Raw genomic sequence first — 23,689 nt, 5'->3', positions numbered from 1 at the left:
CCGTTAAAATTATAACATTGAGCGATTAAGAAGTTTTTATTTCCCTAAACAATTTTAGACGTTTTTACATTTATTATTCACTTTTTTTCAAACTCGTCAACGAATCGCTGCCGCTTCTGAGGCGCTGACTTCAAATTAAACTCATTCTCTTGCAGTGTTCCATTATTTCCGCAAGATGGCAGCACATTACATTGAACCCTATTGAGAGGGTGTTTAAAGGCACCAGAATTTTTCCGTTAGAATTTGCATAGTAAGACTTCAAATTAAATTAATTCTCTTGCAGTGCTCCATTATTTCCGCAAGATGGCAGCACGTTACATTGAACCCTATTGAGAGGGTGTAAAAAGGGACCAGAATTTTTCCGTAATATTAAATTAATTCTCTTGCAGTGCTCCATTATTTCCGCAAGATGGCAGCACATTACATTGAACCCTATTGAGAGCCCTATATTGCCCCTGAAAAAATCCAGTGGCAACATTCAAACTATAATGCAGCAAAATCTTATTTTAAATGATTAATTTTCCGTATATTTACAACATAAATAAATTCTAAAGTGATTAAAATGAATATACAACTTTGTGTAGACCACTAGACTTTTTATCACACTCTGGATCCAAATGTAGGTCATTCTCTCCAAAATGTTTTGAGTTTGCTCCCATTCAAATGAAAGTATTTTCCCATGCAAGCTTTTTTTGTCACCCAGGTTATTTGGATGCACAATAGCGAGTGTGAGAGCTTTGCAGAAAGTAAAGGCCAAATTAATGCACCGTGTTGATTAACTCCTTCTTCCCCCCCTCCTCTGTCCTTCCTTGCTTTTCCTCTCAGCCGATGAAGAAAAGCCCCAGAGGTTGCCATGGCGCCCAGCAGCAATCCATCTCCGTTTGTGTGCTCATTCGGACCAAAGGGGGGATGAAAAAAATGCAAACCTCTGCAGAGGATGCAGTGCTTTTAGAAAAGTAAGTGTTTGGCACGTTCCACATATAATTTACACTTATCTCGTGATCTCATTTCACTATTTTTTTTTAGGTCTTAAGGTCACAAATCTAAGTTGATTTGAGCGTTAGCTAACCTCACGTATGATTTATAGTAATCCAGATGTTGTGTCTTTTAAAAATACACGAGAAGAAAGCAAGAAAAAACTAATTTCCTAATAAATCGTGAAATTAAGGGTAACAATTTAACGCACCGATTATCGATGATTATCTTCACTGGGGTAAATGGAGGCAAAAAGAAGAGGCGACGAGACCGATTTGATTCCCTTTAATCTCATGACCTACTTAATACAGCAAGCTACAGCCCGCCTCCATCCTGCTGTTACATAATGGACAGAATCATAGTCTGGGAGAAATTATTTTGGAAATTTGCAGATTGTGCTCATTCAGGAGGGTTATTGTGATTGGTAAATATCTCATGGAGTCGCTCCAGCGTCCATGAACGCTCGATTTATTCTAGGATGAGCTCCGCCGCCGATGAACTGAGTAATTGTGCACGTCTGGCCGGGCTTTCATGTATAAATGCAACTCATTCGCACCGACCCCTGACCATGGAAAATGGCCGCCTCCATTCTCCAGCTGAGGTACACCTTTCCACGATGCTTAGAATCTGGCTGGAGCTCAAGGTGACATGTTTGATTGAGGTGACGGCATTCAAGTTTTTCCTAAATGGAGAATAACAACCCACTTTTGCAACTACGGATATGTTTACTGACCTAACCAAATCAATGAAGAATATTTTGAAAAGGAATTTTTCTCGCTCGGCGCTGGTTCAGTTAGTTCAACACCAATTCACACTCGCCATGTTACCTTTTTTTTTAAAAGCAGCTTATTGAAGAGGAAAGTTAAATCCTCAGCAAGGTTTATTGACCCAATGCCAGCTTAGCTTCACAAAGTGCTCGTTTGGGAAGATTCTCTCTCGGGCCAATTGATTCACCTTCGAATTGGTTCATTTCTTTCATTTCATCTCGTTGTTTGTGTGGCACTTATCGTAAATTATGCATTTACGCCGCGTTGCCTCACTTTGGTGCTGTTAAAAAAAAAAAGATATATATGTGTATATATCTATATATATATATGTTTTTTTAATATATATATATATATTATTATACATATTATTTATTATTTATTTATTTATATAATTATATATATTATTTATTTTATATATATATATATATGTGTATATATATATATATATATATATATATATGTGTGTATATATATATATATGACGTATTCTGTCTATCACATGACCAGAATATGGATTTATGTACTTTATGACGTCAAGATAATCACAACATAAACCTCGCTGGGGAAATGAAATAAAAGTACGAGATGAGTCATGTGTTTTTGAGATCTACAGCCAAACCTTTAACGATCCAGGAAGGTAAATGTCAAATCACAGACTGACACACACGTGAAACGCTGGCGCACACACACACAGATGTAGGTGGACATCTTCGGCACTTTTTGAAGTCGCTTGACGTAAATGTTAAATGACAACGACCCCCGCCAGCTTTTTTTTCTTCCCTTTGAAAAAAAAATAGAAAAGATCCTACATTTCAAAAGATAAGGAACAAATTGATTCTTAAATGGAGCCGGAGTGTCCCTGAAGGAACATTTGTTCCCTTTTAATTAATACGAGCAGAGAGACTATCAATAAAGTGCTTACAGATAAATTTCCTCTAATCTCGCAGGCGTTGATAAATGACAAAATAGGCATCTGGCAAATTACATCCGGCTCGACATTATTTTAGTCATTTGCACATACCAGACAGTCTGCTCACTCATCGTATAAGCACAGGGCCTCACATTTGCCATCAACACACACACATGAACACACACATGGCAAAGGCTAAACATCGACCAGTTAACTGTCAGGCATGCCGCGGCCACCACGGTGACCTCCAGTTGCCACCGCAGGAAGTCAATATTACTGTCAACTCCGACTCGAGACTAAATGCCATGGCAACCACACACACGCGTACACGGCAATACCATAACATGAGGACCGGCAGGTGTGTGTCTTCACGTTTCCTGCAAAAATGTATTATCAACAAAAAATTGTCAAGAACATCTCAAAGCTCCTCATGTTTATCTCCGTACGTTTGTATTGAAATGTAGCCATGTCGCTAATAAGCTAGCTCAAGTGTCTCATTCCCAAGACCTACAGAATGTATTCCGGAAGCGCGGGCATTTGAGAGGATGTTATTCCAAACACTAGACCCTAAATGTTGGACCTACAAGTGGGACACAAAGGCTCTCCTGGCGGAATTGAAGGAGGATTATCTCTCTTAATTTATGCTAATGAATGCACACGGAATAACCAGAGCAGCTTGTTCTAGCAAGGCTCAAGGCCGTCTCTCGCATTCTCGCACACAATCGCTTAAAAGCTGCCTGTTGCATGTGAACCCGGTTCCCGGCTCGTTCTTTTTCCCAGCGCACACCCTCGGTGCTGTTCACTCGGGTCCTTCAGGCCAATGTTGTTGTCCAACCTTTGCCTAATCCTTTTACATCAACACACACTTTATTTCCGCTGTGGGAGAGTTTTGTTGTGTTCCGCTGCTCCAGTTCGATGGACCCCAGCCTTTCTTTTTTGGCAAATTATTCATCAAGGCATACTGTGATCAGCGGGGTCTCCATGATTCCGTTGAATCCCGAGTTCCTTGAACGCATCCTTTTATGAAAAGTCCTCCAAAGAGACTTCTTTTTTTAGCGCTTAGCGGGAAATTCAGTCATCTGTAGATATGGCAACCATGACAACATTAGATCCTGCAAAAAAAAAAAAAAAATCATCTATTATGAATTTAATGTTTGAGTATAGGAATTTAATTGAATACAGTATTTGTCGGTTCCTATCTTCATAACATGTAACTGCGTTTGTATGGGAAGTTTGCGCCCCCTTGTGGAGGCAAAATGCTAAAAATGATGTTAGGTGGGGTGTTAGGGGGGGCTTTGCACAAAGTGCCTTTCTGACTAGGAGCGCCCCTGGAGGCAATTCTGCAACCACAATAATTAACACCGTGATAAAAAAAATAGAAAAAAATCGGAAGCTTTATCTAATTTAATGTCCCGCAATTAATTTCATGATAGACGTGCAGTTTATGCAACAGGAGCTCCGCGTGCTTTCAGAGATGAAAGCCACTGATTGGATGTCAAGTGCACGCACACACACATCCAAATCCCTGGAGTCAGATCACCAAGACGCCCCTCATTCATTTTCATTAAGGCGGGTGGGTGGCGCTCACTTCATCCCCCGTTTGCGTCCACATTCAGTCGGCCAGCCGAGCGAGCCAGACAGCGCAGACCCGAAACGAACCGCGCCGAACCCGAGCGTCGATAAGCGGCGTCAACGCACACCGGCGCGATGACCTACTAGCGCATCTTTTACGCACGTTTTTCCCAATTCGCGTGTCATTTTTCTCGCGGGGGGGACCATGGAGACAATATGGGTCCACCAAGTCCTCTCCCGGCTTTTGCTCCTCAGCCTCGTGGGTAAGAAAATCCGATATTTCTCACGGACACTCCTGTCAATAATTACGATGATAATAATGCGCATTTGTGTAGAAATGGATGAAACTTTTTTATTTATTTTAATGGCAAAGCATTTTGTGTTTTGTAATTTGCTGCAGACACATGTTGAAGATGCTGCGATGCATATGTGTGCTCCATTCGTGCGCTTCGAGCACCACCAACTATTTTTCACGAGCGTGTTTAGCGTGCAAAGCGTGGAACTGATTCACAGCATTATTTTTTCTTAATTTGCTACTCGTCTGGAAATGGAAGCATTCACTTAACATACATGTACTGAAATTTGTGTCTAATTAGGTTGCTCTCATTTCATTATTGTTGCTATTGTTCCAAACCTTAGAAGGCATAAATAAAAATTATTATTATTATTATCTGGGGTTACTTTGATTTACCTGTAATTCTCTCCGTTTTTACAAATTCCCCAAATTCTTCCAAAAATGTTGCTTTATTATATGTTCCCTTTGGGGGATGTGGAAAAATCTAAAAAAAAATAATCTGAAATTATATAGCCAATTATTTGGCATATTTCGGGGAGGCAGTGCCCTCACAACCCCCCTCTCTAGCTACACCAATGTAAAAGCAGTAAAAACTCAACATTAATAATATATATTGTTTATTAATATACTAGTTTTCTTGTTGGGGTTGTAGTGACTGTTCCCTGCAGCGACATGACCACAGTGTTGTCCAACCATCTGTCTCATAGTCTGCCAAGTCAGCGCTCTAAAACAGTTTCTTGTATTACACATACCGCAAGCACGCACATGTTCAAATGTTGTGACCTTATTTGTCCCATGAGCTCCAAACACAGTCTGTCTCGCCTTCGGGGACTTTTGTTGTTGTCCGGCATTTGTTAGGAGTCGGAGGTCACTGATGTTGGATGACAAAGTCTTGTTCAGTGGAGTGTGTTGCTAAATCAACTTTTCATCACTTGTGTTGTCGCCTGACAAATTAATCTGGCATTTTTATTGTGAATGAAGAAAAAGTCGGTGCAGACTCCCTCTAGTGGCACGCTAAAGAATCACAGCAGTTCAGTTGTATTTAACTTTGAAAGTCCTGGTAAAGTGAAAATATTTTTCCGGATTTTTTGATTCCAAACCAGTTTTTGGAATTTGGCGTCTCACCCTCACTGAATTATCTCATCGGGCTATTGACGGCTCGCCAGTGCGTGACAATTGGTGTGAGGGACTCTCTCGAAAACAGCCAGCGTGCAATCGATCATTTCGCAACCACTGTGTGTGTGTACCTCCCGATTATCCAAATGAGATCAAAACAAATATCTAATCAAGTCTACAACATACCACCGTATTGTGCACCGCATGCTAATCTGATCATATGTTGTCCTTGGGAGATACCATCTGGCCCGCTTCCCTCGGACTGTGCGAGGCATCCGGCAGCATTATGGGATGCCTAATCGTAATTGCCTTAAAAAAAAAAAAACCTGGCGCACTCACTAAGCGTAAGCATGAATAATATATAGAGCGTGCCGATGACATGAATGGATGAAATGTGTGTCATTTATTTACATGACATCGGATTGTGTCAGTTAACTCGCAGATTATTGATTCAAGTATTGATTAACTAGTAGATAGGGTGTTGCTTTCAGATGATGTCATGAGTTGCTTCAGATTTTTTTTTTTTTACACCGAAACAAACCACAGATGTTCCAGTAAATAATTCATTTAGGTACTGCTGGGATATTTCGCCCTTCCCTCCTTTTGTACATCCCCAGTATTTTATTTCTAAATGTCTTTACGAATTTTCCTCATTTAAAGTATATTTCTCTACTTTTTTATTGATGCTTCGCTAACAGCCAGCGAGAAAGTTGATTGCGCAACATTGGGCTATCGCAGTATTTTGTAATTTGTTCACTCAAATTGGATTCAAACGACTCATTTGGCGAGCTTGTGTTACATTTTGACTTCCTTCTTCCAAGTTCGGTGGGAACCAGACAGCGTCTTTGTTAATGTTGTCAAAAGTGAAGTCCAACCCAAAGCCAATCAATTGAATGAAATGTGATGTTTTGTAGCGAGACTCATTTGGCAACTGTGACCAAATGTGAGTTGATGAACGCCCCTCCCCGCTCTTAAAACATACTCACATTCCGATAGTAATCCATGAGTAGAAGCTCAGAGAATGACAGTCTGGCCTTCTTCCAGTTCCCTCCCCCTTTGGCCTTGCTCCGAGTTCTCAAGTGCCCTCAACCGGGTGGTGGCCCTTCACAAGTGAACAGCAAGGGGTAAACATCTACTTTTAAAAAGCATTCCACCATCCCAGAAATGAACGAAATAGAGCGTCGCAATCCAGTTTTTTTTTTTAAATCGAGGCTAAGCTTCTGGAAGCTGTGCTCTATTTTGGTTTTTTGGGGCTAGCAACAAATGAGGAACGAGAGGGGAGGAGGAAGGGGGGGCTTAGATGACCCGAGGCTGAAAGACAGCGAGGAGGGGAGATTGTTACGTCTCCATGGCGATGGCGAGAGTCGGATCAGGAAGCTGACAGGAAGTCAGGGTGTTCCACGCGCCATGGAGGCCTTTTTGGTTGTCATGGAAACGCCATTCATTCAGACTTGATGGACAACATGATTCCTCAATGAATATTTTCCACTGGAAAATGCTTTCAATGTTTGTAACAAGTTGCTTCCTGATCATTTTTTTTTTTTTATGGTGGTATTAGAATGCAAGGACGGATGCGGGATTACTAATCACGCACGCGCTCGCTGTATTTTCCCCACTTTGTGCCAAGCAGATGGGATTGGTGCATCTCACTGCTCAGACGAGGCAGGCAGATTAGTGAGGTGAATTAGAACACGCCGCCCGCATGCACATATATGTTTCCCAACATCCGAACATATTTGCAGAGGTCATTTACAATTCTTTTTCAGATATTACTCGTTTCGCTCGTTTGATTCTTCGCCGCAATTTCACCTCTCGCACTCACAAGCGATAAAAAAAAAAATGTCTTAGTTGCAGGGTAGAATGCAAGAAGGAAAGCTTATTCATCCTTTTACACCTGAACTCAACACCAGCCGGAGGTGAAAGCTTGTAATTGCATTTTTGCTTTTGAGGCTACTGACAGAAATTTTACTCGGCTTTTTATTATCCTACTGTGCCCGAGTCTCATCATAATAATGATATTCAACTAACTGAAGTTTTGATTGTTTTTTTTTTTTTATGCAAATGTCATCAGCCCAAAGATTTGTAGATGTTATGCATAAACATAATCAGTGGGAAATAGCAAAGTGGAAGAGGAAAAAAAAAAAGTCTACACACCCCTGTTTGAATGTAATAATGTAATTTTTTCCAACTTTAATGTAACCTGCACAAAGAATTTTTAAAAGTTAACTTAAATGCTATGGTTGCATAATTGTGCACACCCGCAGATTAATTACAATGGGGCTATATCTCAATACACTGGCGGAGCTAGGGGGGGGCAGCCGGGGGCACTGGCCTCCCCTTGAAATATACTTGGAAATATTATTATTTTAGGGTTTTCTGCTGAATTTTTTTTGTGGTGGATTGTCTTGCGAGAAATCCAGTCTAGTCGTTGTCCTATTTGGGCACAAATCTAAAGAATTAAAACCCAAAACGCTATCAACATACACCTGTGGATTTATTAAACATTTCTATGCACCGCCAATGTTTGTCTTTGTCAAGAGCAGCTTTTTTTTTTTTTTTTTATATCCTCAGCACGAAGAAAAGGCTGAACTTTAAAAGCAACCCTCAAGGCGCTTCAACTCGACATAATTATAGGGAAAAAAAAGCTAAGCTTTCATCATGCGTGGTGTCAGGCTTTCCGAGTATTTATTCATGTTTAAACCCCCCCACTGCCTTTTATTAATCTCGCTGTCGTTCACAATGCACCAAGAGAGTGCAACATTGATTTTCCTTCATCTTTAGAAAGCAACAAACACATGATTCTGTGTTTACACCAGCAATTACACAAAAAAATCATATATGAATATTTAAAACGTTAAAAAAAAAACATGTTGTACCCCATATGTCCGTTCATAACAGGGTGTTACATTTCACTCCCTTTTTGGACATCTACAGCTGTCCAACGGGGGCCCCCCAAACTCTCACGGTCACCAAACACACCCTCACACACAGATCCCAGTGATAAGCTTGTCTTCTTGGGTTTTAAATTGCAGCTTTTAATACCGCCCAGTCCTGGCGGAACAATGTACGGTTTGTTTAAAGCTCCACTGTCCTCCATTTAACATAAAGTCTGATCCTATTAACTGCTTCCTTCTGTTGCTGGACTTGAGTGTGAGAACGAGTAAAATGTCTATCGGCAAATGAATCGGAAAAAATTGTTCGGGTGCTTTGTTACCGATCTGTAGAATTTAATTAAAAAGTCACATCAGTAACTTTCGTGGCTGTTCAAACTTGGTCGAAACCTGCGACAAGTCTCAAGAGATAAGAATTGTCGCTACTCATCAAACATTTAATTAAATTTCTGCCACACTAAGGTATAATTATCTGTTTTCCATTTCCGTATTTTATTTTTGTCAATGACAGCGATGTTTAAATAAAGCTAGATTGGATGACTTGGTATTTTGGGGTTTTCTTTAATGGGACAAGTCTAGATCAGTTATAGAGAAGGCCCACGGACAATTCCCTTCATTGGAAGGATTTTGGTCTAAATCAGCTCGCGGGAGTCGGCTAATCCAGCGCTCTTCTGCTCGTTCCATTTCTGCTGAGACAGGCTCTGTGATCCCGAAATGATCAACAATCCTGCTTGCGGCATCTTCGCTCAGCTTGAGCTCATGGGAATCCAGACGGATTTTCGACTACGTTGTAATTAGAGGAAAGCGGAGTGTTTTGGCTCATTTGTGCTTTTATACGAATTAGTCTTCAGCTTCAGTCCATTTCAGACTTTCCGACAATTTTTAAAAAATGATCTCACCCGTTCTAAGCTGTATTGTTAACTGTGGTGTCCCGCAGGGATCAATACTAGGACCTTTAGTGTTTTAGTATTTAACAAAAAGAAAAAACTGGACTGATGCCTTTCCAAATTCGAAACTATAAAATTCAGACTTTGTCGAGGAGGAATGACTGCGAGACAAGTGAATGAGGGCACAATAAAAGGGAGAAGAAAAGAAGTCGCCGCCGCAGGCCTGTAGCATCGCTAATTGCCTCATTAACATCCCACAGCCGCGTTTCATGTAATGTATTCTTTGCTGCACACACACACACACACACTATCGAGGCCAATTATTACCTGTTGTTTTATTTTAACCTCTAATGGAGTTGTAATTTTAAGCCGTAATATGTAATGCCTTTATATGCAATGCGCATATATTGTTAGATATTAAAACAAGCTACAAAGTGAAGGGTTGAAATGATTTTTTTTTTTTTTTGCCGGATTTTGTTACACAATGTTTATCTTTTTTCAGTCTGTTGTGGTAAACAACAGGATTATGCTGAATTCATGTTGTGGATATGACAGTCGTTTCCTCTGACCTAAATTTGACTCTGCTGAGTGTTTGGAGGTTGGAAAAGGAAGAAAACAACAATGTTGTTTTATTCACCTTGTTTTTGATTTATTCATGTTCTGCATAATCTGTAATCTTATTTTGCTATTCTCATCATGGTGACTTTTCCCTTTCCCCTTCAGTTGTTTTCATGCCATGACTCATCTAATTTGCTTACTTCCTCACGCTCTTCCCTTCGATGACATAATTAAATGGCCCCGAGTATTTTCGCGGATGCATCACGGTGTGTGACAACTGAATTTAAAATGTAGCTCGAGCGTACTTTTCCACAATATGTATTTGGAAACCAATTGTCGTATTTGTTTCCTCCGCAGTCGCCATGGTGGAACCGTTGGTCCGCAACTTGAAGAAATTCCAAGAAGATATCGACTGGTCGTACACAGGTATGTACCATTTGCAATATTTTACGGATTATTAGGCACAATATAATCTATTTTAAAAATTATAATATAAAAAAATATGATTTAAAAATGATAAATTATTATATTTATATAGTATATATAGAGTATCCCTTTTATTTGATCAATTTAGCACTATTATGCTAGCTTCAGCTAGCTCCGCAAGAGTTGCTTGAAGCGTAAAATAGAAACGGAAAAATGTAACCTTGCTAGCCAAGCATTTGCGTTATGACTTTGGCTAATGCTAAATGCTAACATATAAATACGAATGTTAAAATAAACCGTAATGATATTGTAACATTGGAAACGTGCCGCCAGAAATAGCTTGCCCTGTTCCTGACAAATGAACACTGAAACTTAAGGATGATCCGTGCCAACATTGCGGAAAAAAAAAAAAAAAAGACACCGACAAGCCCAGCGTATGTCAGTCTCAGATCAGTTGATCTGCAGGAATTACCGTATCAGTCGACATCTCCCATAAGAGAGCCTTGATCTGCCTCGGGCCATATGCTCACATGACTAACTCAGCATGGAACCCCTGCTGCGCTTAAGCTAGCCAGAAACAAGAGTGGTCAGAAGCAGACGAATAATAGTCGGAGAGGAGATTATGGCCTCTTACTGGGAAAGGCCAACCGGGTCCGAAGGGGTCATCACTGGGCTAATGGAGGACTATTAATCATATTAACCTCTCGTGGATTTCCAGCGATTTGAAACCTCCCGATATATATATATATATATATATATATATTTTTTTTTAATCATCCACTTCCATATTTATAATTTAAAATTCATCATTGGAAATAACTACAAGGACAAACCAGTGCGGAAAATTCTTGTTGGCAATCACTTGTTTTCCCGCATTTTACTGATTTGTTTTCTTCCCTCTCTCAAATCTTTTCTATTAGTTCTCGAGCACACGTTTGTCAGAGTGCCTCCTCTTCTTTACTTAGTTTCTTATTTTGCTTTTCTTGATTGTTTATCACGCTACCCTCGTCTCCGATGCTCATCATCACACAGGAAAGGCGAGCTGGTGCCAATTGGTGTTGCTTCACTGTAACCGGAGACACTCTTGCCATATGCATGAGAGTGTGTGTGTGTGTGTGTGTGTGTGTGTGTTCTGGTCACAATCGGGTCTTTCTGAGCAGCTCCGTTCCCTCGCCCTGTTCTGTTCACTGAGCCGTGAGTAAAAACATTAACATGTGAAAGAAGCGCACTTCATTGTGAGGCAGCTTCTTTTTTTTTTTTTGGAATGGTTGGGAGAGAGCTTCACGAATAAATGAAAGGAAATATGTGGAAAAGGACGTAGGAGAGTAAATGTGAGAACCTTAAAGGATGAGTTTATTGCTTGGAGCTTTTTTGGAAAGTCATACAATCGTTTAGTCTGGGTCGTTATTGAGATTCTTAGCTGCAATAATATATTATCATTCCTTAGATTCAAGTTAATTGGAATTTTCGGGAAGACATGAGTTTTTGAACATCATGATGGTCCCTGGTGGCCCTGGGATCCTTCTGCCTGGAGGACCCACGGGGGTCCCATCTGTTCTGTTTGCATGCAAGTTTGCACTGATTATAGGTTCTCAGTTCTAAAATCCTCCCAAAATAATTTTGTATTGATTCCGCCTCTACGCGTTGCCCCCACAAACTATTTGCAAGCCAATTTGGGTCAGATCTGTTTAACGTAGTGAAAACAGTTTTTCCCTGGTATGACTATTGATGCGATGTGATGGACTGACCTCAGACCAGCGTTCGCAGCTGGAGCTCGCAGCGTTCCACTTTGCTCTGTTAATTTCTGTCTAAATACAAGCTGCCAAAACTGTTTGAAAGCTGCTCCGGCTTCGGCCATGATGCTCTTTTATCGTGCCAGCGTAAATCCATCTGCTTGGCCTTCTTCTGTAAAGCCACACACACTCAAAGTCAAAGGTCAATGTTGTTTCCTTCTGTCATAATTTTTAAGGGCTTTCCTGTTTTGGTCATAGGAGATCCCACCTTGAATATTTGAACCGGAAAAAAGCCCGCGAGCTGTTTTGGCGGCTCGCTCCGTGTTTTCCTGCACGCACATGTTCGCAGCTCCCGACCGCTCGCCCACTCGGCGAATTCTTAAGGCTGGCCTTTCTTCTGCTCCAGTTGTTAAATATTCTGGTGAGGCTGCTCCTAGAGCTTTTGTTTCAGACATGGGTTAATGATGAGGAGGTGTGCACGTACACGTGCCACTTCCTTGTCTCCTCATGCAGCTTTCATTTATACAAAATGAAATGGAATGACCGCGGCTTCACTTCGGTTTAATATTAGTCACCCAGAAAATTAAGGAAACTGAATTAGTAATTAAGTAACAGAAAAAAAACTGATTTGAATCAGACTGTAAATTAAAGATGAAACAACTCATGTACCCAAAGCGGTACTAGCGGTTTAGCTAGTAGCTAATAGTGTTAGCTTAATGAACCATTTTGTTAATCTAAAATACACACAGGCAATTCACTGCTTGATTGTGTATTGTTATTCTTTTTTTTTTTGCCATCTTGGGAGTTTGACATGTTTTTATGTCTAGACGAAGCGGAGAAGAAACACTTGCTATAGCTTGCCGTCTGCGTGGGTGTGCCGCTTTCATCTTGTCAGCTTTAGGCTCAATCTTTTATGTCAAACAATGTGAATGTCTCGCGCGTGAAGAGGCACTTGAATTTATCTACATGAGGAAAAATAATTGTAAGCAGACAAAGAAATACTACGATAGGCGAGGTGAAGATGTGCCTGATGGGAAGTTGGAAATGTTTAGCTTGCTAGCAAAAGAGCTAACGAAGCTCTTTTGCTAGCAAGCTTGCAAGCAAGCTAAAAATCCAACTTAGTTTTTTCTGCTCCCAAACGTCTCTCATGAATGTATTATTCATTTGAATAGAGAAAGAAAAATGTTCCGTGCTAATTTCCAGAATACAATTCTGTCTAATAATCATAATAAAACTTTAGTTGAATCAGAACTGAAGCCAGATGTCAAATCATTTAAATGAAAGGCGATTCAAAACAGGAAACCCGCAAACGTGAAACGAGGCTAACTCCCTGTGATCTTTTTTTCCCTGTGATTCGATAATTCATATTCAAACCATTTTAGCGGCGGGTTAACCAGCTTCAACAGCGACGATCCGGCTTTTAATATTTGATATCTTTTCGGCTATTTTTTGCTACTGCTGAGGCAAACAGAAGCAGACAGTCTCCCCCCCTCTGAAAAACTTAAGCCTTACATTATTCAACTTCATAATCTTACATGTATTTTTGAATGGCTCTCTGGCTCAGCAGGGCAGAACCTATTCACAGAGGATGAAATTAGCATTTTTTTTTTTTTTACCGTGCTTGTCTACCTTTTAAGAGAGCTTAATTGCTTAAAGCAAAAGCAGAAGGCGAGAAACTGCATTTCAATATGTCATTGTCTATCATTAAGCATGAAAATACTTCTTTGGGCATTCAGAAAACCAAATAAACAACATAAAAGTACCACTAGTATCACTCCTAGTTAAGCTAAATATAATTCAAAGAGAATAACATATTACAGCGATCCCTCGCTACTTCGCGTTTCGCTTATCGCCGCTTCACTACATCGTGGATTTTTTTTCAAATTAAAAAAACATTCAAAAGTCAAAATAAAACTTCTAAATTGAGGAAACGTGTCTAAACTTTAGCACAATGTAGTATTATTTGTTTACATTCCTTTAGAAGTCCGTTTTTGCGTGTTAGCACGATCGCGAATTAGCATCTTTCCGCTAACTTGTTAGCCTGCCCACGACTTCTTGTTGGTGATCGTACTTCGCTGATTTCACTTATCGCGGGTGGTTTTTGGAACCAATTATCCGCGATAAACGAGGGATTACTGTAGTTTTCTTTAGATTTGCGTTAAGAATGTCCACTTAGCTTCACGCTAATAACAATGCAAAACTCCATAGACATGCTCATGAATAGCATTGGTGGTTCATCAAAATTGTAATTATTTCCGTGAAAGCAATTCTGAATTATAGCTTGTGTCTCAAAGGTCATTTCGGTTTGCGTGTGTTTTCGTCAGACTTCAATTTCACAGGGATTGCACTCCGCGCCGTCCTCCGCCACAGTTTTTCCCGCTCATTGCTTTCTTTTATGCTTCGCGGAGCCTCATCCTCTTTATTTCTTCGCTTAATACGGCAGAGTGAGCAGAAAAGATGAGGAGGAGCACCAGAAGGTCCACTTGAAATGCATGGATGGGATTGGTCTCACCAAAAGTTATCGTTGCTAACTGGATTTATGCTAACTTTAGCTCCATATTCCCCGTCGGGGTTCTGATGCAAGCTTCTCGAGATGTTACTTTACCTCCCACACTTCTATTAGTCTGACAGCAGTTCTTTAGATTTCAAATCTGGTGTGATTTTTGTTTTTCTGGGTGAAATATGAAATGTGTTGCTCAGCTTGCTCGGATTTTCATCACATGCTAAACAGGTACCCTGAACCAGCGCAACTGGGGTAAGAAGTACCCGACATGTAACAGCGCCAGACAATCACCCGTGGACATCGACGAGACCTTCACCCAAGTCCGACTTCAATACCAGAACCTTCGACTAGAGGGTTGGGACCGACTCATGGCAGAATCCACCACCATCCACAACAACGGCAAAACAGGTTTGATGATCTTCTTCAGGTGCTGATTTAAAAAATAAATAAAGGAAGTCATTGATGGGGAGGCAGCTCGAGGCACAACACTCCACAGCCAGATCAATGTCAAGAGGCAGAGATGAAGCCGAGCATACGAAAAAAGTCAATAAGGAGCCGGAGGGGAGAATGTATAGACGAGAAATAGCAAAATGGAGTACAACGACCGATGTCTCGCCTAATAAACACACCAATCCCGTCGGAGCGATCTCATTAGTCGCTTATCTATACATTCAAATGAATCTCTCCATCTCTTAAAGGCCAAGGAGGAAATTAGATATCAGGGCAGGTAGCGATGCAGAGCTAAGAGGTGATGAGGAATAATGGATGAGCTCTACTGTTAACTCCATTTCATATCCTGTTATGTCCTTGAAGAGCTACTTGGAATTTATTAGTCTTTGTTGCAAATGTGTTTTTTTTTAGTGGCTATCAATGTGGATGGCGATTTTTATGTAAGCGGAGGCGGGTTGAGCTCTAGGTTCCGCGTGAGTACCGTCACCTTCCACTGGGGGCGCTGCAATGCGACTTCCGATGGATCCGAGCACAGCCTCAATGGGATGAAATACCCTCTTGAGGTATTTCAAAACAAACTAAAATATTTACACTTGTGCTAGCTTCGGGCTAACCGATTTTTTTTTTTTCCCAGATGCAAATCTACGCTTACGATCCGAACGCTTTCCGAAGTTTGGAAGAGGCCATTGGGGAGGGTGGAAGGATTGCGGCATTAGCTGTGCTCTTTGAGGTAAGTCAACATATCAGTTCTAAAGTAATATTTATTGAAGAAGTGCTTCTCTGCAGATCAGCTTGGACGACAACGTAAACCTCAATCCCGTCATCGACGCTGTCAACACTGTTAGTCGATTTGGTGAGTCACCTTCAAAAAATATTTTGCGTGCTTCCTATTCTAACTGTTTTTGTGTACAGGTAAGAGCGGCTCAATGGAAGCCTTGACCCTTCAATCCTTGCTTCCAAACAACACCGCCAAATATTACATCTACAACGGCTCGCTGACTTCCCCTCCATGCTCGGAAACGGTCGAGTGGGTCGTCTTCAAACACCCGGCGGAAATATCGGAAACGCAGGTGAGTCGCCGCGCCGGTCGTTGGTTTCCGGCCATGTGTTAGTGTGCATTTGCATGATGGAAATGAGAGTGACAAGGCGTGACACGGGCAGATAGACGCAAACTAAAAATAGAACAGCGCTCGCCCATCCGGCTGGCACTAACGCAATCCTCTTACACGTGGTGTTTACTTTGGCATCAAAACAAGACACATACCGTATTTTCCGCACTATAAGGCGCACTTAAAAACCTCCAATTTTCTCAAAAACCGACAGTGCGCCTTATAATCAGGCGCGCCTTATATATGGACCAATATTGAGCCACTACAGCATGCGTGTCCAAAGTCCGGCCCGCGGGCCAAATGTATATATGGACAAAGTTTTAAAATGGGCCATTCATTGAAGGTGCGCCTTATAATCCAGTGCGCCTTATATATGGACAAAATTTTAAAATGGGCCATTCATTGGAGGTGCGCCTTATAATCCAGTGCGCCTTATATATGGACAAAATTTAAAATGGGCCATTCATTGGAGGTGCGCCTTATAATCCGGTGCGCCTTATAGTGCGGAAAATACGGTATTTGTTTTTGTGCCCCCCCCCATGTAGTTGGAGGCGTTCTGCGAGGTGATGACGGTGGAGCAGGCAGGCTACGTGATGCTAACCGATTACCTGCAAAATAACTTCAGAGAACAACAGCAGTTCATGGGACAGGTGTTTGCCTCGTACACGGGAGTTGAGGACGTGCCCACCCCTAGTAAGTCACGATGGATGCCATTTTTAAGGCTTTGAAAAATATGGAGGTGGGGGTTTAAAGGCAAAGTGCTGACCGACCTCCAAGGTCGGCAATTCGCTATCCTCTCCATCTGCATAAATTTCTGAAATATGAAGTAGCTCCTCCTCACAATTTATTCCACTTCAACTCTAGCTTGCAGTTCGGCGCCAGAAAACGTCCAAGCTGACGCTCAGAACGAAACGACCATCGTGGTGACGTGGGAGCGTCCGCGTTTCGTTTATGACACAACTATCGACTGGTACACCGTCACCTATGAGAGACTGCAAGGACCGAACCAAAGAAAGCAGGAGTACAGAACTGACGGGGATCAGGACGTGGTACGTCTCACGTGTGTCACAAATATCGACGATTGGATTTTTAATTTCGGATTTTTACAGGGAGCCATTATCTCCAGCCTGCTAAGCAACAGCAGCTACGTTGTTCAAGTGGTGGCCGTTTGCACCAACGGCCTCCGAGGAAGATGGAGCGACCAAATTATCGTTGACATGCCGTTAGAAGATCCCGGTACGAACAGGATCACATCTTTCAATTTCCAACAACATATTTATATCTTGAAATAATCCCTTTCTAGAGAATGAAGCATTTCCCGATGACCCGAAAAACACCAAAGAGGTAAGAAATCGTCTTTAACGCAAAATGATTATTTGTTAAAATACAATTTTCATTCTTAGATGTCACCGAACGTAAAATGGCAGAAGCCGGAGAATCCCGATCCTCTGGATTTGACTCCAGTCGATCACAGTCCAGTGGAGGAAATCCCGGCAGAGCAGACTAGAGTTTACCAAAACCAACCCACACATCACCCCCAAACAACCCAGAACCCGCCGGACCAGGTCGCCGTTCAATCCACCCCAGAATTTCCTCTTCCCGAGTCGCCCGTACAGAAAACACGACTCAACCCCGATGTCAAAAAGAAAAAATCTAAAAGTGACGACGTGAGCAAAAACCACATTGAAGATGGGCGAAGAACTCGAACGCAACGGATATTTACCCACGGCGGCTTGGACGGCAACGGCGCAATCTGGGTAACTAGTATAACCCAGCAACCGGGCTTCCTCTTTCCCGTTTCGGCGCCTAGCACGCTACCTAGCGTCCGCCAACAAATCACCCAAGACACCTCCTTGCCACTTCAGGTAATATCCAAAGTACACAGCAAACTCCTCAAAAACTCAAAATCTCTTTCTGTTCCAGACTCAAGATCTCAGCCCAACGGATCCAAATAAGTCAAACTCCTCTGTGAAGAACATTCAAACCACCGACGTTTTCTACGAAGACCCAATCAACAGCACATCCAAAATGGCCGCCTCTTCTCAAGGATCTACTTTTACATCACAAGGTTAGCTAAAAAAAAAAAAAACGGCTTTAATACGACCTCCTAATTGACATTTTATGCCTCAAGGAACCACCGAATCCGATTCACCCGTAAACAAACCTCCAGAAGCAAGCACCTCTTTTTGGATCTCCGAGAAGACGGCGACTGGAAGCAACACCCTCGCCGATACCGTCTACAAATCCTTCACTTCTTCTTCTCTCCTCAGGGTTCTCATGCATACCACCCAGCCTATGTTTAATGGTAAGACCTCAAGACCACCTTCCTGAACTTCACGTTCCAAACATTTGTTTTTTTTTACGTCAGAGGGAAGCAACAGCAGTCACGAATCTCACGTGGGGTTGGTCGGGAGTGTCGAGCGGGAAAAGAGGACCATCATTCCTTTGGCTGTTGTCTCCACTCTCACCATTTTGTGTTTGCTGCTTCTGGTGGGCATTCTGGTCTATTGGAGGTAAAAAAAAAAAAACACAAAGTTGACATCACACAAACCGGCATCACATTTTTTTTTTATTTGGTCACATGACAGAAACTGTTTCCAGTCGGCTAACTTCTACCCCGACGACAGCACGTCACCCAAAGTCATCTCGGCCCCGTCCACCCCTCTACTCCTCGCCACGGGTAACCATCACCCCCTCCTAAAATCACCGTTCTGATTTAAACCGAAAATTTTCCGTGCCAGACGGTCACGAGCCGTTGACGGTGAAGCAATTTGTGAAGAACGTCATGGAGCTCCACAACACCAACACCTTCTCCAAGGAGTTTGAGGTGTGTGTTCTAATATGTGTGTGTGGTGGGGGGGGGGCAATTAGAATCATCCGTCATAGCTTTTTAATAACACACTTCCATATCCGCTAACATCATGCTGTTACGAAAAAAGCTTTTAGCTAGCTATTAGCATAGTTACATAACAGTTTAAATAAAAAAAAAACAAATATTGTCTTGGATTGGGGTCAAAACGGGGGTGCATCTGCATGGCATCAGTCCCCCTCTGTTTCCGAGCATGAACTTCCACACAGAATGGACATTGGCGAAATTTCGATTTTGGGCCCTTTAGTCACGGAAAATCGGGATTATATAACGGCTTGCGCTCAACCTCTCTGTGTGCATATGAGCCCCTTTGTACCTGGACCTGCACTGACTCCCTGTCTGCCTGTGTGTCACCCCCTACCCCCCCCCTACCCCCGACTCTCCTCTCATCACCGCCATCGTTGTGCTTTCCGCATCCTCACTTCCACCCTGCATTAGATTGTGAAAGAATCCTACGAGGTAAGATGCTCCGTTTTTGGGAAACGATACAATGAAAATAAAATGAAGATGACACACATTGTTTTTTTTTGTGTTGTCCTCTAGGAGGTGCAAGCGTGCACAGTGGACATGGGCATCACCGCCGATAGCTCCAGTCAACCTGAGAATAAATCCAAAAACAGATACATCAACATTTTGGCCTGTACGTCTCCATACAGCATTACAGTGATCCTTCGCGTTTCGTTTATCGCGGCTTCACTACATTTTTTCAAATTAAAAAACAATTTAAAAGTCAAAATAAAACTTCTAAATTGAGGAAACATGTGTCTAACCTTTAGGACAATCTAGTATTGCTCCAAATGTTTGTTTAAATTCCTTTAGAAGTTCCTTTTCGCGTGTTAGCATGATCGCGAATTAGCATATTTCCGCTAACTCGTTAGCCTGCTCAGTGCTTCTCGTTGGTGATTTCACTTATCGCGGGTGTTTCTTGGAACCAATTATCCGCGATAAACGAGGGATTACTGTACTTTAATTCACCAAAATATGACGTAACATCTCAAAATATTCCTCCATCACAGATGACCATAGCAGAGTGAAGCTAACTAACAGTTTGGACAAAGACGGGAAATGCGAGGACTACATCAACGCAAACTTTGTTGACGTGAGGTTTCTGTATTTCAAAATATATTTCGCACATATTTAAAACATTCAGTTAACGCTTTCCTCCGTAGGGTTACGAACGTACCCGGGCCTACATCGCAGCCCAGGGTCCTCTCCGAGCAGGCAGGGAAGACTTCTGGAGGATGATCTGGCAGCAGAACATCGGGATCATCGTCATGATTACCAATCTGAAGGAGAAAGGACGGGTGAGAGCGTCATCGGCGTTTCTCATTAGGTCACCTGCTCACTCATATCCATCCTTATAGACCAAGTGCGATCAATACTGGCCAGAAGATGGTCAGGAAGAATACGGTTCATACCAGGTGACTTTGAAGAGCAGCAAGACCCTCGCTTACTACACACTTCGGACATTGATCATCAGAGAAACGGCAAATAAGGTAACGTTCTCCTGATCCTTCTCAACCTCAGTCCACCAACATCTCTGATCCTCCAGGCGTCCCAGAGGAAAGTCGAACACACAGTCCAACATTACCACTACACCCAGTGGCCAGACATGGGAGTACCAGAATACACTCTACCAGTCCTGTCCTTCATCAGAACTTCCTCTCAGGCCAGAACTCAGGATATGGGACCCGTTTTGGTCCACTGCAGGTATCCTGTTTGTATTTACGTGTGTGTTTACATCGTTGAACTGGTGAGTATTTTTTGTGTGTGTGTCACAGTGCTGGCGTAGGGAGAACGGGGACTTATATTGTCATAGATAGCATGCTGCAGCAGATCGAGGATCAAGGGACGGTGAATGTTCTCGGGTTCTTGAAACATGTGCGGACTCAGAGGAACTTCCTGGTTCAAACAGAGGTAAACAAACACAGAGATACTCGCCACCTAAGCCTAAAACCGAAGGAAGTGGATTTAAAACAACTGCACGACTTTGCTAGCTTAATGCTAACAAAGAATGCAAAACGCCATAGACAAGCTAACGATTAGCAGCTTTGTGATGCTGTTCCAATTATTTAACCTTATTGACCTAAAATCCATTTTAAAAAAAACTAATAATTACATATTACCGAAGCAAATAGGATTGGAGTTTTGTTTTTTGCTTCTTCAGTTTAAATGTGCTGCTGTAATTTACTGACTGCCACCTAGTGGGAGGGAGACATCTTGTAACTGAGCAACATCTCTTAAATTGATCTAATGAGATTGAAACTGAAATTATTTCTTGTCTCCAGGAGCAGTACGTGTTCATCCACGACGTTTTAGTAGAGGCCATATTGAGCCGCCACACCTCCGTCGCCTGCGACCATCTCCATTCCTATGTTTCCGGCCTGCTCACACCTGGAGCGTCCGGCCGGACACGCATGGACAAGCAATTCAAGGTAGATATCGTATAAATTTAATTTGGGTTTGATCGGATCATGACGACCATTGTTTCAGTTGATCAGTCAGCGGCAAGCCAAACACGCCGACTACAGCACGGCTCTGCGAGACGGCAACGCTATGAGGAACCGAGCCAGAGCGCTGATGCCCGGTTAGTCTTGTCCTCATATCAACCACCCCGAAATACTCTGAAATCACGATGAAAGGTCTTGTGTTTCCAGTGGAGCGATCAAGAGTTTGTCTCACCGCCACAGAAGGAAACTCCTCAGGCTACATCAACGCCTCCTACGTTCTGGTAAAACAACTTCAAACGCTTTCGAGTTAAGACAACGGTCACGGTTTGGAATTTTTTTCTGAAGCTGCTGTGCTTTGAATCGCAGGGCCACCGCCACAATAAAGAATTCATTGTGAGTCAGACGCCGCTCAGCAGCACTGTGGAGGATTTCTGGAGAATGATCTGGGAGCACAACACGCGCGTGGTGGTCCAGCTGTCTGACCCACATTGTCAGGTTAGGGCAAAATCTAAAAGATTTAGATCTTCAAATTTATATTGATACACACACGCATGTTTATGTACAGAGTGGGGACCGGGACCTGTGTGTGTATCGGCCTGGTGAAGAGCAAATAATGAACTTTGAGGGATTCACTGTGACGCAATCAATGGAGAGCCAAGCGTGTCTGTCCAATGACGACAAAGTGCTTGTGCAAGATGTCACGTTAGAATCCACGCAGGTTTGAAGGACACATTTATTCGCACTAATTGGACCTAAATTTATAGGACACTTTTCTTTTCCAGAACGATTACACTCTAGATGTGCGTCTCTACATCGCCCCCTGCTGGCCCAACCCTGACAGCCCCATTCGAAATTGCTTTGAATTCATCAACATAGTGAACGAGCACAGCAGACGTGCACCAGGGCCGACAGTTGTACACGACCCGTGAGTACCACATTGCTCTAATTTTATTTCCTGATTTTAATTTCCTGCTTTGATTTTTTTTTTTTTTTGTAGACTGGGAGGTGTTACCTCTGGTCTTTTTTGTGCCCTCACCACATTGTCCAACCAGCTTCAGGACGAAGGGCAAGTCGACGTCTACCAGGTGGCGAGGATGACCAACCTCATGAGGCCGGGAGTGTTTAATGATATAGTAAGTGCTCCGACACACATGTAATAATCCACAATAATGAGGACACCCCCCCACACCCAACAGGAGCAGTATCAGTATTTGTACCGGGCCGTGCTGAGTCTGGTGAGCAGCCAGGAGGACCAACGAGCCCTCCAGAGTTCAGAAACCAACGGATCAGTACTGCTGGGGAATAACAACATTGCCGAAAGCCTTGAGTCACTCATGTAGATGACACACACACACTCACACACACATGCGATAACAGAACAAATCAGTCGTGGTGGGAAAATGAAGCTTCATGAACCAGTTGTTGTATTGGCTCCTCTAGATGGCAATGTTGGCTTGACGGTTTTAAGAAATGGCAAGTCGGTGGGCTTTCTGCTCTTCGTTGCCATCTAGAGGTCGAAGTAAACACAACAACCGATTCATGAATCATCTTGAAGCTTCACTTGCCTATCATTACAAATCAGTGTTAAAGCGTCCAAGTGTCCAAAAGCTGAGTATTTTTTACACGCTTAAAAGTCTTCATTCTGTGAAGCCAAAATTCACTTACTTTTTTTTTTTTTTGCTAACGCGACTGTTTGACTAAACCAAAACGATGGCTTTGTGATCGACGTCTTTTTACTAAAGGTGGCTACTGTCTCGTTTGCACTTGTTAAGTCTAAAATCAAAAAGTTAGACATTCCGTCCAAATTCCGTCGTCAATTTTTGTCAGTATTTTGTCCCCGATCAGACACCATCAATCTATAACAGTGAAAACCTTTTGTTGTGTAAATATCCCTTAAATACCAAAAGGCCAAATTACTGTATGTTTTTATGTATATTTTCTATGACATTTTTCTAGTCATTTACACATATTGTATTACTACGTGGATTTGATAATTCCACGTACAGATCATAGATTTAACTCATTGTTAACGCTTTTTTATCGTTGCGGTAATTCTAGCAAGTTAACACATTTATCTGCAACCACAAATGTGTGCGGTATTGTAAATAGCAAAAGATTGAATAAAAGACTTGAATATGACTTTTGGGAAAAATCCAAGTCTCTTATTTTATACAAATG

The 23,689-nt window shown here is 42.1% G+C and overlaps 1 protein-coding gene across 3 annotated transcripts; it reads left to right on the top strand.

The window, feature by feature from the left end:
* Window positions 1–874: 874 nt before the first annotated feature.
* On the top strand, window positions 875–23,650 carry ptprz1b (protein tyrosine phosphatase receptor type Z1b). Of its 3 annotated transcripts, none has more exons than XM_049761688.2 (32): window positions 875–956; window positions 10,329–10,397; window positions 14,862–15,041; window positions 15,495–15,646; window positions 15,718–15,813; window positions 15,870–15,936; window positions 15,996–16,153; window positions 16,738–16,885; window positions 17,057–17,241; window positions 17,302–17,428; window positions 17,496–17,536; window positions 17,596–18,057; window positions 18,116–18,260; window positions 18,324–18,497; window positions 18,561–18,705; window positions 18,781–18,872; window positions 18,934–19,019; window positions 19,500–19,520; window positions 19,605–19,701; window positions 20,078–20,160; window positions 20,231–20,365; window positions 20,426–20,557; window positions 20,614–20,771; window positions 20,843–20,978; window positions 21,350–21,496; window positions 21,555–21,648; window positions 21,719–21,792; window positions 21,878–22,006; window positions 22,077–22,229; window positions 22,294–22,436; window positions 22,509–22,644; window positions 22,708–23,650. In XM_049761688.2, exons 2-32 carry the CDS (start codon window positions 10,334–10,336, stop codon window positions 22,849–22,851), a joined length of 4,104 nt encoding a protein of 1,367 aa, XP_049617645.1. In that variant the 5' UTR covers window positions 875–956; window positions 10,329–10,333; the 3' UTR covers window positions 22,852–23,650. The 3 variants fall into 3 exon arrangements, with proteins under 3 accessions (XP_049617645.1, XP_049617642.1, XP_049617644.1); XM_049761685.2 differs by lacking the exon at window positions 875–956 and adding an exon at window positions 4,209–4,487; XM_049761687.2 differs by lacking the exons at window positions 875–956; window positions 19,500–19,520 and adding an exon at window positions 4,209–4,487.
* The last annotated feature ends 39 nt before the right edge of the window (window positions 23,651–23,689 follow it).

The sequence above is a fragment of the Syngnathus scovelli genome, chromosome 22 (assembly GCF_024217435.2).
Source record: "Syngnathus scovelli strain Florida chromosome 22, RoL_Ssco_1.2, whole genome shotgun sequence".
Lineage (NCBI taxonomy): Eukaryota > Metazoa > Chordata > Actinopteri > Syngnathiformes > Syngnathidae > Syngnathus > Syngnathus scovelli.
The sequence above is the reverse complement of the archived record's forward strand: the minus strand, read 5'-3'. Positions and strand labels throughout refer to the sequence as shown.